Genomic DNA, 12,391 nt, shown 5'->3' with positions numbered 1-12,391 from the left:
CCTTGATTTTTCTCCCTCTTTATGGTGCAAAAATGAAACTCATCTGTTATTCACAAATATATTTTAATTTAATATACTCAAGATTAAAAAAACGAATACAAGATGGTCTTGAGTTATAGATTCTAGGTGCTGAAACTATGTGTGTTTTATTTTACTTTAGTTTTCCCGTTATTTGTCTTCCTTATATTATGTTTCTGTTTGGTCGTATGACTTCTGACGTTACTCGGTATATATGCACCCCGCCATCGGGTTTTTTTTTCTTTAGGCATTCGTGGTGCAGGTGGGTCCTGAGGTGTGATTCGGACACAAGAGGGTTTTAACAGTGTTCTTTCTATTTTGTTTAACATTGTATTTATATTTTACTTATTTTTTACTTTATCGAGAAAGTGTATTATACTATATACGGTATGTAATATCAAGGACAAAAATTTTTTTATCGACGGTCTTTGTCAATTTATTATCAACGACAAACACTTTTTGTTAGCTTCTTTGTCAAATTTACTACCTACTCCTACACCTTTTTTTGTTGGCGTCTTTGTTAGATTTATTTGTTTGTTTGTTTTACTTTTTTAGTCAGTTGTGTTTTATGTCTGTGATGTATGTTTACACAGTTTTGGCTGCTTGATCCCAATTATTGTCATATTAACCTATTATGTATGTTTGGGTTGCTCACCCAATTTTGTCAATATAACCGGAATTATAAACCACTGTCATACAAGTTGGAGGTGTAGCTAGCTATTAAACCAGATTTAACACACCGTTTTCTGCGAAAAGTTACTGTACCAAGTCCAGAATATGACAGTTTTTTTCGCTTGATGCGTTGATTGATAGCGTTTGATTTTTTTCAGTTTTTATGGACTTCCCCTTTTTTTAATTAGCCTTGTTGTTTTTTTTGTTATACTTTTTTTCTACCGAAAGTGTTGTATTAGTATTTTTTAAAACTGTAATGATTATAACAAATACACGTTTACGTATGGTATCTCTCAAAGGATAAATGATGTCATCTTAAAGGTTTGCATACTTCAAATATTAAAAGCTGTTATGATTGTTCTGTACAATTGAAATTATTTAATTAAAACATATGACTGTCAAGGATAATGGCATAATCAACTTTGATAAATTTTATCTAAAAATTTGTTAAATAGAGAAATAGAATATATCTGCATACATGTAAAAACATTGAAAATATTAAGGAATATGATTAATACAGTCAGTACAGGAACTGTTGCGGCATATAAGAAGTAATGCCAGTATTCCTATTTGCCAGTAGGTTGTGGAAAGTCTAAATGTGCATATACGAAGCCAATGTCCCATATATGAAGCTGATATATCAAAATGAGTTCGAACATTAAACATCTGACCTCTGAAATTTTATTAATATAACCTGTACTTCACATTTCTAAGAAATCACCAATCTATGGAAATTAAATTCCCGAATACTAGTATACTTTAAAAGTGGTATTATCTGCAATCAGTGTTCAAATATTAAGTATTATTTTAAATTATATTTACTAATCGACAAGAATATTGAATATACTTGTTATAGATTACTGTTATTCTTTGTTTCAGGATCTCCAATACTTGCATCTCAGAATGTAGACCTTCAGACAGGAGACAGTGTATTGATTAGTGTAAAGTTTTATTCAGTTCCAGAACCCATTTCCATAGTTTGGCTAGAAAACGATGAACGTCTTCATCATAATAGAAGTTCCTTCATGAGGACAATCATTGCTCTTAAAATATCTGACACAGAAGTGAATGTCGATGGATTTTCCACAAGTCTATTACTAGAAGAACCAATATCATATGACAGTCAGTTTAGTTGTGTAGTTACAAATGAGTATGGATATATGGATGTTCTATTTGACAAACGGCTGTTGATAGGTTCATTCAAAGACGGTAACACCATCACAAAAATAATTCAGACGCCAACTTTATCAAAGAACAACACAAGTTCACTAAGACCTACTGGATATACAGACGAACCTACACATACATCAACTGGTAAATACTATGATTGGATACTCACTCGATTGTTTATCTGTTTTATATAATTATATTTATTTCCCTTGATCATATTGATAACAATGATTTAATGCTCAGTTGATTTTTTGTTTTGTTTCTTCCTTTCTAAAATTTACCTTCCTTGTATTATATTATATATACCCTTTCATGGAACGTTTTAAATGGACAATAGCTACGATTTAAAAAAATAAATGAAGTATAATTATTTGTTTTCCAAACAATTGTAAAAGCGGAATTTTGAAATAATAATCCAGTTTGGCTCAATTTTGTAAAACAAGCAGACGATGATTAACATGTTTTGATGACATGATACGAAATTAAAGAAACCTTAACAAATTGTCGTTATAATTGCACGTGCTTATCCGTCTATTTATTTTCATATGTTGTTATTATCGGGTCCAAGGATCATCGGCTGTATTTGGATTTCATCTCGATGGTTGATAAGATGGCGTTTAGTCCTAAAATCCGCACGAAATGCTGATACGTTATTACGATTGCATGCATTGTTTATCGTTTCATATATAATTTTGTAACTCTTGAAAATATTTTAGTAGGTTATAAATCAAATTAAAGAGTTTAATGAAATCGATGGTAATGAATTTGACAGCTAATCCCCCTTTAAGTTATATTTTAGACCCAGTATGATATGTTTGATTTCGACGGTAAAGAATAAACACTCATTTATTTGTTTCTTTATAATCATATTTCTTATTTCTGAATAATGGAAATTTTGCAATTGAAAATAGAATTTGTAAATAATAATGCTGACGTAAAGAAACTATGTATGGAACTTTCCACGACGAGTGCCATATTTGGTGCAGGATCTGCTTACCCTTCCGGAGCACCTGAGGTCACCCCCGGTGTTTGGTGGGGTTAGTGTTGCTCAGTCTTTTGTTTTTTGTGTTGTGTTCTGTATGCTGTCGTTTGTCTTTTGGTCCTTTTCTTTTTTTGCCATGGCGTTGTAGGTTTATTTTCGACTTATGAGTTTACATGTTCCTTTGGTAACTTTGCCTATCTTTTCCACACTTTATATATACTAGACTAGACTTATCAAAATTAATATTATTCTTAGAAGTTAAAAAGTCGCTGTATTTGTTGTTAGTCGATCTCTTTCACTATTATGAAGTTACTTGTGTCCTTTTTGAAAGATGCAATATAACTGCATGTATATAAATGAAAACACAAAATGATCCATGTTTTTACAGTTGATAGTTTGTATAATAATCATTTACTTTTTCGGTGTTTATGTATTTATACGTGTATCTTTCTATTTTTTTTATTTTAGAACCGCTGACAAATGATCAGATTTATATAATGATTTGCGGTGTCGTTCTCGTTATTCTTTTTATTGTTGTGACAGTCTTCATTAAAAACCAAATACGAATTAATCAGATCCACAAGCGAACAGGTAAAATATTTGAGCGCTGAATATTTTCCAGACTATTATATTGAATTACAAATATACAAATTTGAGTTTGTAGATAAACCTCTATAGTTAAATGTGTTATCCTTTTTATATAAGGGCACTCATTTTTTCCAAATTTGGGGAAATCTTTTATCAGTCTATGTAAGGGACATCCCACACATTGGTATATGTGCTGCATGTGTGTTAGTAAACTTCGGCACAAAGTCATACGTACACAGATTTAGCCATAAGTATCAATTGATTTATTTGTATTGTATTTTGTGATATCTATTTTTTGTACATAGCATATACAGTTTTTATATGAAGTGGTCTAAGTGTATATGCCTTATCGCAGCTTATTACTTCTAAATGGATTTCAACAGGCGTTATACTAACAATTGAGCGGAACGTAGTGCTGATCCTTCTGGACCACTTGATAGGAATACAATGAGATGTGGGGTATACGTCAATGAGACAGCTACCCAGCCAAAAGACAACAAGAGGGCACCATACAGTTTTTAACAAAAGATATGTTTCTACATAATATATGAACATTTTTAAATTGTCCATAGTGTATTAAAGTTGTTAATCAAGTTAACAGAGAAAAATCTGCCTTAGAATATAATTCTACAAATATCTAAAAACATCAAGATACTACAATAGATTACTAAAACGTGCATAAAAATACATACAATAAAACCACTATAGCAAAGTGGCAATTTGTTTTTGAATGCTATATGTTGTATATCGTTTTATTTTTTTTTTAATTGTTTTCTTTTTTTCAATATTTAGCTATAATTTTTCATATAATCAATATGTTTGTTAGATCGCTCATTTTTTTATTTTACTGTTGCAATTTTCTTTCAATATTGAGTTGCAATTAAATGTATATTAAAACAATGAATCTACCGATCGCATATGAGCTTGATTCAAATAGATTTACAAGTGACTTATGGACGACACTGGGTTTGTTCATTAAAAATGGCAATTTTCTCCACATGATAAGCCGTCCTTTCCGATATAATGAACTTATAAAGTAAATAATGTTTATCGAGAAGTTAGAGCCCAATAAACTCATCATCGATATAAGGCTATAAATTGTGTTCGCCAGACGCGCGTTTCGTCTACAATAGACTCGTCAGTGACGCGAAAATTAAAAAAGTTAAGAAGGCCAAATAAAGTACGACGTTGAAGAGCATTGAGGACCCACAATTACGAAAGGTTTTGCCAAATACAGCTAAGGTTATCTTAAAATTAGAGTTGATGTAGCACTTTTCCCGCTTTATGGACCATATTTCCAAAACTAGCGAGCAATACATCATGATTCTTAAAGATTATCTTAAAATGATACGAACTTTATGAAATATACTCAATTAGGATTAGATTCTTCAATCGCCCTTTTTTTAAAGAAATTATAATTCTTATGTACATATAAAAAAGATAACACTTTCAAATTTGCCGCCAAAATCATTACGTGATTTGATTGTTTAAGTATATGTTATTCTTTTCTTTGAAGATCAACACTCAGCTATGTCCTTGGGAGCATTACAGTATCAAGAACGTCAAAGGTAATTCAAAAGATATTTACAATAACTTGAGCGCAGCGTATCTTAAATGCTATAGGTTGTTCAAAGTAGGTGTCTCAATTTCATTACCCGGTAAATCAGTTAGAAACTAAGGATCAATTCCCTCCGGCAAAGTGAACTCTAGATTTTGCTATTCGTTTAAGTCCAATTTTGTCATAAGCTAAACTAGTTATACACCCTTAGCTCTCAATTGTCTGAGGTTTGGGCAGTCCTGGTGAAAGTAAAATTTAATCCAGAAAAGTGCTTCAGACGCAACATAGAGTGTCATTTTAATGCTTTCTTTACATCCTTTGCTTCCAATTAGCTATTTTGTTTAGGAGTAGAAGAAGTTTCCAAACAATTGAAAGGTGACTGGGGCCAAGTCATGAGAAAAGTGCACTTTGATCCTTTTGTCTAGATGAGCATTAAGTATTTGACCACTGCACTCTTTGAAAATAACCGAAAGAAAAACGGTAACATTAACGAAATAACATATACATTTTTTCAGATCTAATTAAATTTTATACTGATTATCACATGAGGATTAATTAACGTGCTATGAACTTCAAATTAAATAATAGATTTAAAAGGTGAGGGTGCAAGCTAAAGACGTTACGGCATATGCGCATGCCATATACCTCTTAAGCGCTATATATAATAAATATAAGTGTAATGTGCATAAATAGCCACTTTTCCACTAATTTTAATTTCCATACAGGTCTTCAGATTTATCAGACTTGCCTCAGCAAAACATTGAAAACCCCGAATATGAGGAAATCCAAAGCGTTCCTAGCGAAACAGAGGCAGAAGACTATATAACACCAGTAAACGATAGCAGTAAAAGTGACAGTGACTCGAGCATAGAAAGGCAATATTTAGAATTGGGTCCACCACATACGTATGAAGAAATAAGTTTGTCAAGAAGAGAACTACATGTTTATACATAGTACATGTGATGATATATTGTGGTAAACGCAATATATGTACGTTAGGGATGAAAATAACAAGTAGTGGTATGATTGCCATTGATACAAATATCCATCAGAAACTAACGGGCATGGATGTAAGCAACTCACAGTTTCTGAAAGCTAGCATAAAGCCAATAACAACTAATAAATAGATAATATTTTCCGAGACATTAATGTCAATCAGTACCCGATCAACCGATTAAGCGCAATGAAGACATATAAGTATCGGCAGGGTTTAGGACCGTTAGTGTTCATAACTGTACAGCAATGATTTTGTTGTTTTTGTTTATTAGTACTGTTGTGAATCTTTTGAACTTCAATTGAACGAGTTTCAGAAAGAGGGAAGGTTGATTGCTAGAAAACCATATTAACCAAACCGTGTCCCCCAAAAAACAGGAACCACGTCAGTAAAAGAATGGCGAAAGATACCAAAGGCTCATTCACTCTCATAAGTACAAATAGTGCCCATTTCAAACTTTTACTGGTTTGTAGTGATATATAAACACCGTAAAAAGGAGCCAACAGAACATAGCATTCCAAAAGAGGCAAAAATCAGTTTACACTCAAAGAGAGTCCGACTTTGTACTGAAAGAAGAAAAAAGGAAAATTAACAATAGGGAACGAAAATTCTTTTTTCGTAAAAGTTTGTGTAGATTTTTCCGTGTAAAACTGAAATATCTAAATCTAGGAAAGGATAGTTATTGGTATTTCTATTTGACTTATTTAAAGTAAGTTCCTTAGGGTAAATTTAGGCAGTATATTTAGAGAATTCAACAAAAGTCAGGTGTATTTCAAATATGACAAGATGTAAATCAACACAACCGTATGGAAAAGTCTAAAAGAAATATGTATAGGATACTTTTATTTTATATAATTTGTGTTTGATTTTTTGATAACCATTAAAATGAGCAAACTGTAAAGTATATATCTATTCTGCCGTACCACCTCCTTGATGCCGACGATATTTATCCAACCGGGATAGCTAAATTTTCAAACTTTAACAGGCGAGGTTTACAGAGTGTATGAGTGTTCAAAATATAAACGATGAAAATCTGTTGAACATAGTATGAAAAGCTATGGGGAAAATAACAAATAAAAATATAGTAACTGACTATATAAAAAATCTGTCAACAGTGAAAATACATTCAGATATAACATTTAAAGTTGTGCAAGGTCCTCTTCTTTGTTTACTTCACTCAACAATACACTGAAAAATACAAACAAAACTTTTTAAACTATATGAAACAATTATTTACAAAAACTGCTTAATTCATGTAGCTCGCTGTTTATAGAACCGGTGTTTATAGATCATGATTCAATTACAGAAAAGCTCACATGTATCTCGCTGTTTATAGATCCATGATTCAATTACAGGAAAGCTCACTTCTAACTAATCCGTTTACGTTCTTTACATTTGAGACTTGCCTACATAAAAATAACTTTCACTTCATATATGTGAGCAATACAATGTGTAAAATGCATCGAAGAAAATAAAACTACTTTTACTTCAATAAACAGTCATCTTTAGAAAATTGCCACTGCAAAATCAAATCATTATACAAAACTGTTAAATGTTAAATGCAGTTTTATGTGTTTCTGTCATCTGCTATAAATATGAATCGTCTATCGGCAGTAATTCTATTCTATCACAATGTATATGTTTTTTCGTCGTTTTATTTCATCGTAAAACCGACAATAATACTAGGCCCTTATTCTTCACTCTGTATGCATTCAAAAATGAAAATGACAAATTATGTTGGAAATCAGTATGGTTATCGTTTACTCAGATGTTATTTTTTTCGGAGTTGTGTTGTTGGATTACTGTCTCATTGACTTTTACTTCACATCTTCCTAAATACATACATATTTGTAACTATACACTATTTTCAAAGATTAGTAACTATTTTACTATATATAAATAAGAAGATGTGATTTGAGTGCCAATGAGACAACTATCCATCCAAGTCACAATGTGTAAAAAGTAAACAATTATAGGTCAAAGTACGGCCTTCAACACGGAGCCTTGGCTCACACCGAAGCTATAAAGGGCCCCAAAAAGACTAGTGTAAAACAATTCAAACAGGAAAACCAACGGTCTAATCTATATAAAAAACGAGAAACGAGAAACACGTATGAACCACACCGACAAACGACAACCACTGAACAACAGGCTGCTTACATAATGTAGCGACCAGGAAACGTTATCATCCACACAAAGCAACAATATTTATAAGTTACCCGCAACAAATTCACTAGTACACACATGTTTAAATGAAAATTTTCTTACCATTATTATCCAGATAATTATCCAAAATGGGAAAAACAATGTTATAACGCAGTTCAGACATATTTGATCGGAAAATCTACAACAGAATCAAAATCAAGTTTTTAGTATATGAACTTACATCTGCTGGGAAGCTTTAAGTCGATACATTGACTTTGATATTGGCATATATACATAAATTGAAGATCGAAATGATATACATTGAAAAAAATATGTTCAGTAAAAAAATATAAAAATGGTGTGTTATTGTACTGAATCTACGACAGAAAAATCAAATTTGTCGGTACATATTTACACAACGACATAGGATATGACACTAAGTTCGATGTCTATATTTGAACAACATCTTGAAGAACACTTTCGGATAAGTCCGTTTTTTATCTTTTGCTTAAGATTCTATTGTTATCTAGTTTAAGCCACACAAAAAATTATTATTACCTCCAGATCTATCAACTTTCCAGAACTTACATAATTATCGCATATTTTCTTCTCGTCCCGAATTTATGAACTGTGAAATAATTGCCACTGGACATGTTGCAGGCAATGCTACCATTCTATACATCCTAATTTAAGTTCTTATCAAAACTTAAAAATGATAGAAATTATCAGTTATCAAACGATATATGTAAGATGTTCCATTTTATGAAATGGTTTGAAAGTGAAATTGATGTAATTACTAGACTATAGCGGGACGAGAAAAAACAATGGCACTTTTCACATATAAAGGAAAACCATCATAAAACAAACTTTTGAAAGGTAAAGAGTTTGAATGATACAGAAATATCAGTATGATATTGCATACTTTTCCTTCCTGGTTTGGTGTATAACAGTTTGGGATGGACCTCCAGCCATCACTACCGTTGTTTGTTGTTGTTGTTGCTGCTGCATAGGAGGAGGAGCTGAAATAATAACAATTATATCATCCCCCTTTATATATATCAAGTATAAAATAAATTATATCATACCTTTATATATATCAAGTATGAAATGAATTATAACATCCCTTTATATTTATTAAATATGAAAAAAAACTTTTGGAACTAATTGCAAAGTTTTCATAGTTATGATTCAAAACTGGGTTGAAACCAAATAAAAACAAAACTGAGTTATCAAATGATATACTACACATACTATAAAAGCTCACTATACGGTATATGACGTATGGTAACCCTTTGTTGTCTACACCATCGTCCTTATATCTCTGTTGGATAGTTGTCTCATTGGCAATCTATATATACAGGTTACCTATAATTGCTTACATCCACTTCATTTGAACTTTGGTGGATAGTTGTCTCATTGGCAATCATACCTCATCTCCTTATTTTTATATCATAGATGTGTTTTTCTTTTTATAGTTATTGGATATTGTTTAGAAATAAGAATGGCTTTTGTATAATATATCGACAGAGAACGACTGAAAACCAGTGATCTTTCGGTGTAAAGATATCCATCGGCGATGATATCTTGATTAAACTACCGTTGGATAATAAGTAAACAAATCAGGAATATTATATCGAAACAAAGCCGAATGTGAGACAATTTATAAAAATATAAACAGCAGTGGAATAGTTCATAGAACAAGTTTTGTAGTAATGTTTGATACAAGAATATTGCGCCTATAGATTTATCACACCCGTAGCAAGGGGAAAACGAACCCCCCTTGAAAACAAACAAGCACTGTTAAAGTCGATGTTCTGTATGAATTGAAACTGTTAAAGCGAGCTTCGCGAGTCCATGTACCCCATACAAAATAAGAGTATAAAGTTATTTCATTTGTTTTGTCGCGATAATTGGGGATCACCCGGGATGTGAAAAACGTCTATAAATAAACCTCAAACTTAAATCTAGAATTTAATGAAAATGTTACCTACCTCCATATCCATATCCGGGTCCCGGATGTCCATATCCTGGAGGAGGTGGTCCATATCCACCAGGTGGAGGACCATATCCTCCTGCTGGCGGACCATATCCTCCTGGTGGAGGACCATATCCACCTGGAGGTTGTCCGGGTGGAGGTGGGCCATATCCTGCAGGTGGAGGACCATATCCACCTGGAGGTTCACCAGGAGGTGCGCCATAGGGTGGTGGTTGCTAGAATCATTCAAATTATGTATTAATTTCTTATTGGTACACGAATATATTTGAATTACATCTTATCGTGATATACAAATAAAAAAATGGAAATAGCATAATACTGTATCTATTTCTTTAAATTTGAATTTAAGAGCTTTTGAAAGGTAAATACCTTGTGAGCATGCAATCTTTACGGTTTTCACTATTTACTTAAGTGTCAATTATAGACATCGTAGCGTAACTGATTGTTACTTTATTCATTGGCGGCGAAACAAAATGACAAGGGGTGGGGGCCATTGGTTCAATCTCGAACGTTATGGACAAAAGTTTGTTTTGGCCTCTTTATAAAAGTCTGTTAAAAACAAAAGCTAAAAAGACTACATATTTGGCAAAACAGTCTACTAAAACAATTAAAAAACAATAAATTCGTTAGAATCGCGTAATCATAGCAGGAGATTGCTCAAGGTTATGCTTTTCAATGTTGTTTATGAAGTCTTCATACTAAACTATTTTATGTGTACTAATTGATATTTTAGTCTTGGAAAACGAAAACATGAGTAATAGGTTTTAAACTAGCTTTTGGCAACTGTCAGTATACTTAGAGTGATTCTTTCATATTTTGGCTATGGTTTTTATTTTGTTAGTTGGTTTTTGTGCTTCGTGTCAATCTGATGGGGCAAGACCATTCCAACTGATTTTTACAGTTTGTTCTTATTTTGTGATGTTACACCAATGTCCCGGGGGGGGGGGGGGGGGGCAGGTTGGGGGAGGTATGAACACTCGCAAACATGTTTTACCCGGACACATTATGTATGTGCCTGTCCCAAGTTGTGACCTTTTATAGGTTACTATACAGTGTAAGTTCTGCTCATCGAAGGCAGTACCGTTTCAATAGTTGGTAATGAATAGTTTTCTCATTGGTTATCACACCACATGTTCTTATTATCATAACAAGGACAACCTCTAATAATAATGTGCTACAAATAAACAGACTAATCCTTATAAAGGTTTTATGTTATTAGTTCTCTAACAAGGAAGTATAGTTACATAAACCTCTTTGTTGCGAGGACTTCTTCCGTAAGGAAGAAGATCCCCGTATATCAATACGCAAACGTAATACTTGAGATATTGTCTATTTATTGACAAACACATTAAAATGCAATATGATAAATCGTAAACACAGGAAGAGCAATATCACACAAACACCGGAAAACCGTTTTTGGAATTCTGTAACTACCTGGCGTTCGCAAATATTACATTGGTATGTCGTGCAATTTCAAAAGAAATAAGTCTTTCAAACTTTATTAAGATTCACAGTATTATAGATTTAGGGTTTTAACAACATTTTGACGTTTTCCTGAACAAACTGAACATGCCTAAAGATAACTCGAAACTGCTACTTTCAGATTTTGGTAGTTACACAATGTATTTGTTTCGCATGCTCATTACATGGTTCGCCTTTCAGAAACATTTTAATTTATTTTTGTTTTAAGATTTTTTTCCCTGATTTATTTTTACAAAGGCATGTCAATTTTCTATTTGATCTACAACCAAAATATCCGGAACTGAATGACATTTAACGTCATCGAAATATGTAATATGGTTAATAAAAAATGTTTAAGTGTATTATGTAGAGTTTTTTATATTGTAAGTATAAATGGTTTTAAAAACTTCGTTTTGTCCGTAAAGGAAGGCAAAAGGTTTTACATGTACCTCTTTCAAAATGAAATTAGTTCGAGTACTTCTGGTCTCAACTACTAAGTATGTTTTTTTTTCTTCAATATTTCATTAATAATACAAAAAACATTAAATAAAACTGAGCAAAATGTAAACGGTTAATTTTTATTTGACATCATAAAAATATACATAAAAAGGAAAACAGTAATGTTTTACCTTGTATTACAATAATATAGTTAAAAACTTACTGCCGCCATTATGGATATTCATTAATTTAAACTACAAATTGCACATTTGGTATACGTTTCGGGGTTATTTAAACAAAGACACAATGGATTTAAATGATCATATATAGATCAAATAACAGATAGTTAATAACTTTAAAAAAGACGTG

At 32.1% G+C, this 12,391-nt stretch overlaps 2 protein-coding genes across 3 annotated transcripts in view; one reads left to right on the top strand and one right to left on the bottom strand.

Moving 5' to 3' along the window:
- LOC127737630 (hemicentin-2-like) overlaps positions 1-6,886 on the top strand; it is a 24,484-nt gene extending 17,598 nt beyond the window's left edge. Inside the window, exons 7-10 of the mRNA XM_052248485.1 lie at positions 1,570-2,004; positions 3,311-3,433; positions 4,947-4,998; positions 5,714-6,886. Of these exons, the coding sequence (XP_052104445.1) occupies positions 1,570-2,004; positions 3,311-3,433; positions 4,947-4,998; positions 5,714-5,942 (839 nt within the window). The 3' untranslated portion in view covers positions 5,943-6,886. The remainder of the gene's footprint in view (positions 1-1,569; positions 2,005-3,310; positions 3,434-4,946; positions 4,999-5,713) is intronic.
- On the bottom strand, positions 6,809-12,391 carry LOC127737631 (postacrosomal sheath WW domain-binding protein-like). Of its 2 annotated transcripts, none has more exons than XR_007999723.1 (5): positions 12,214-12,318; positions 10,119-10,338; positions 9,050-9,146; positions 8,251-8,326; positions 6,809-7,170 (listed from the first exon to the last, which is right to left on the bottom strand). XR_007999723.1 is itself a non-coding variant. In XM_052248486.1 (5 exons), exons 1-5 carry the CDS (start codon positions 12,252-12,254, stop codon positions 7,156-7,158), a joined length of 417 nt encoding a protein of 138 aa, XP_052104446.1. In that variant the 5' UTR covers positions 12,255-12,391; the 3' UTR covers positions 6,809-7,155. The 2 variants fall into 2 exon arrangements, 1 of the variants encoding a protein (XP_052104446.1); XM_052248486.1 differs by having other exon boundaries at positions 12,246-12,391.

The sequence above is a fragment of the Mytilus californianus genome, unplaced genomic scaffold (genome assembly GCF_021869535.1).
Source record: "Mytilus californianus isolate M0D057914Y unplaced genomic scaffold, xbMytCali1.0.p SCAF_4, whole genome shotgun sequence".
NCBI lineage: Eukaryota > Metazoa > Mollusca > Bivalvia > Mytilida > Mytilidae > Mytilus > Mytilus californianus.
The sequence above is the reverse complement of the archived record's forward strand: the minus strand, read 5'-3'. Positions and strand labels throughout refer to the sequence as shown.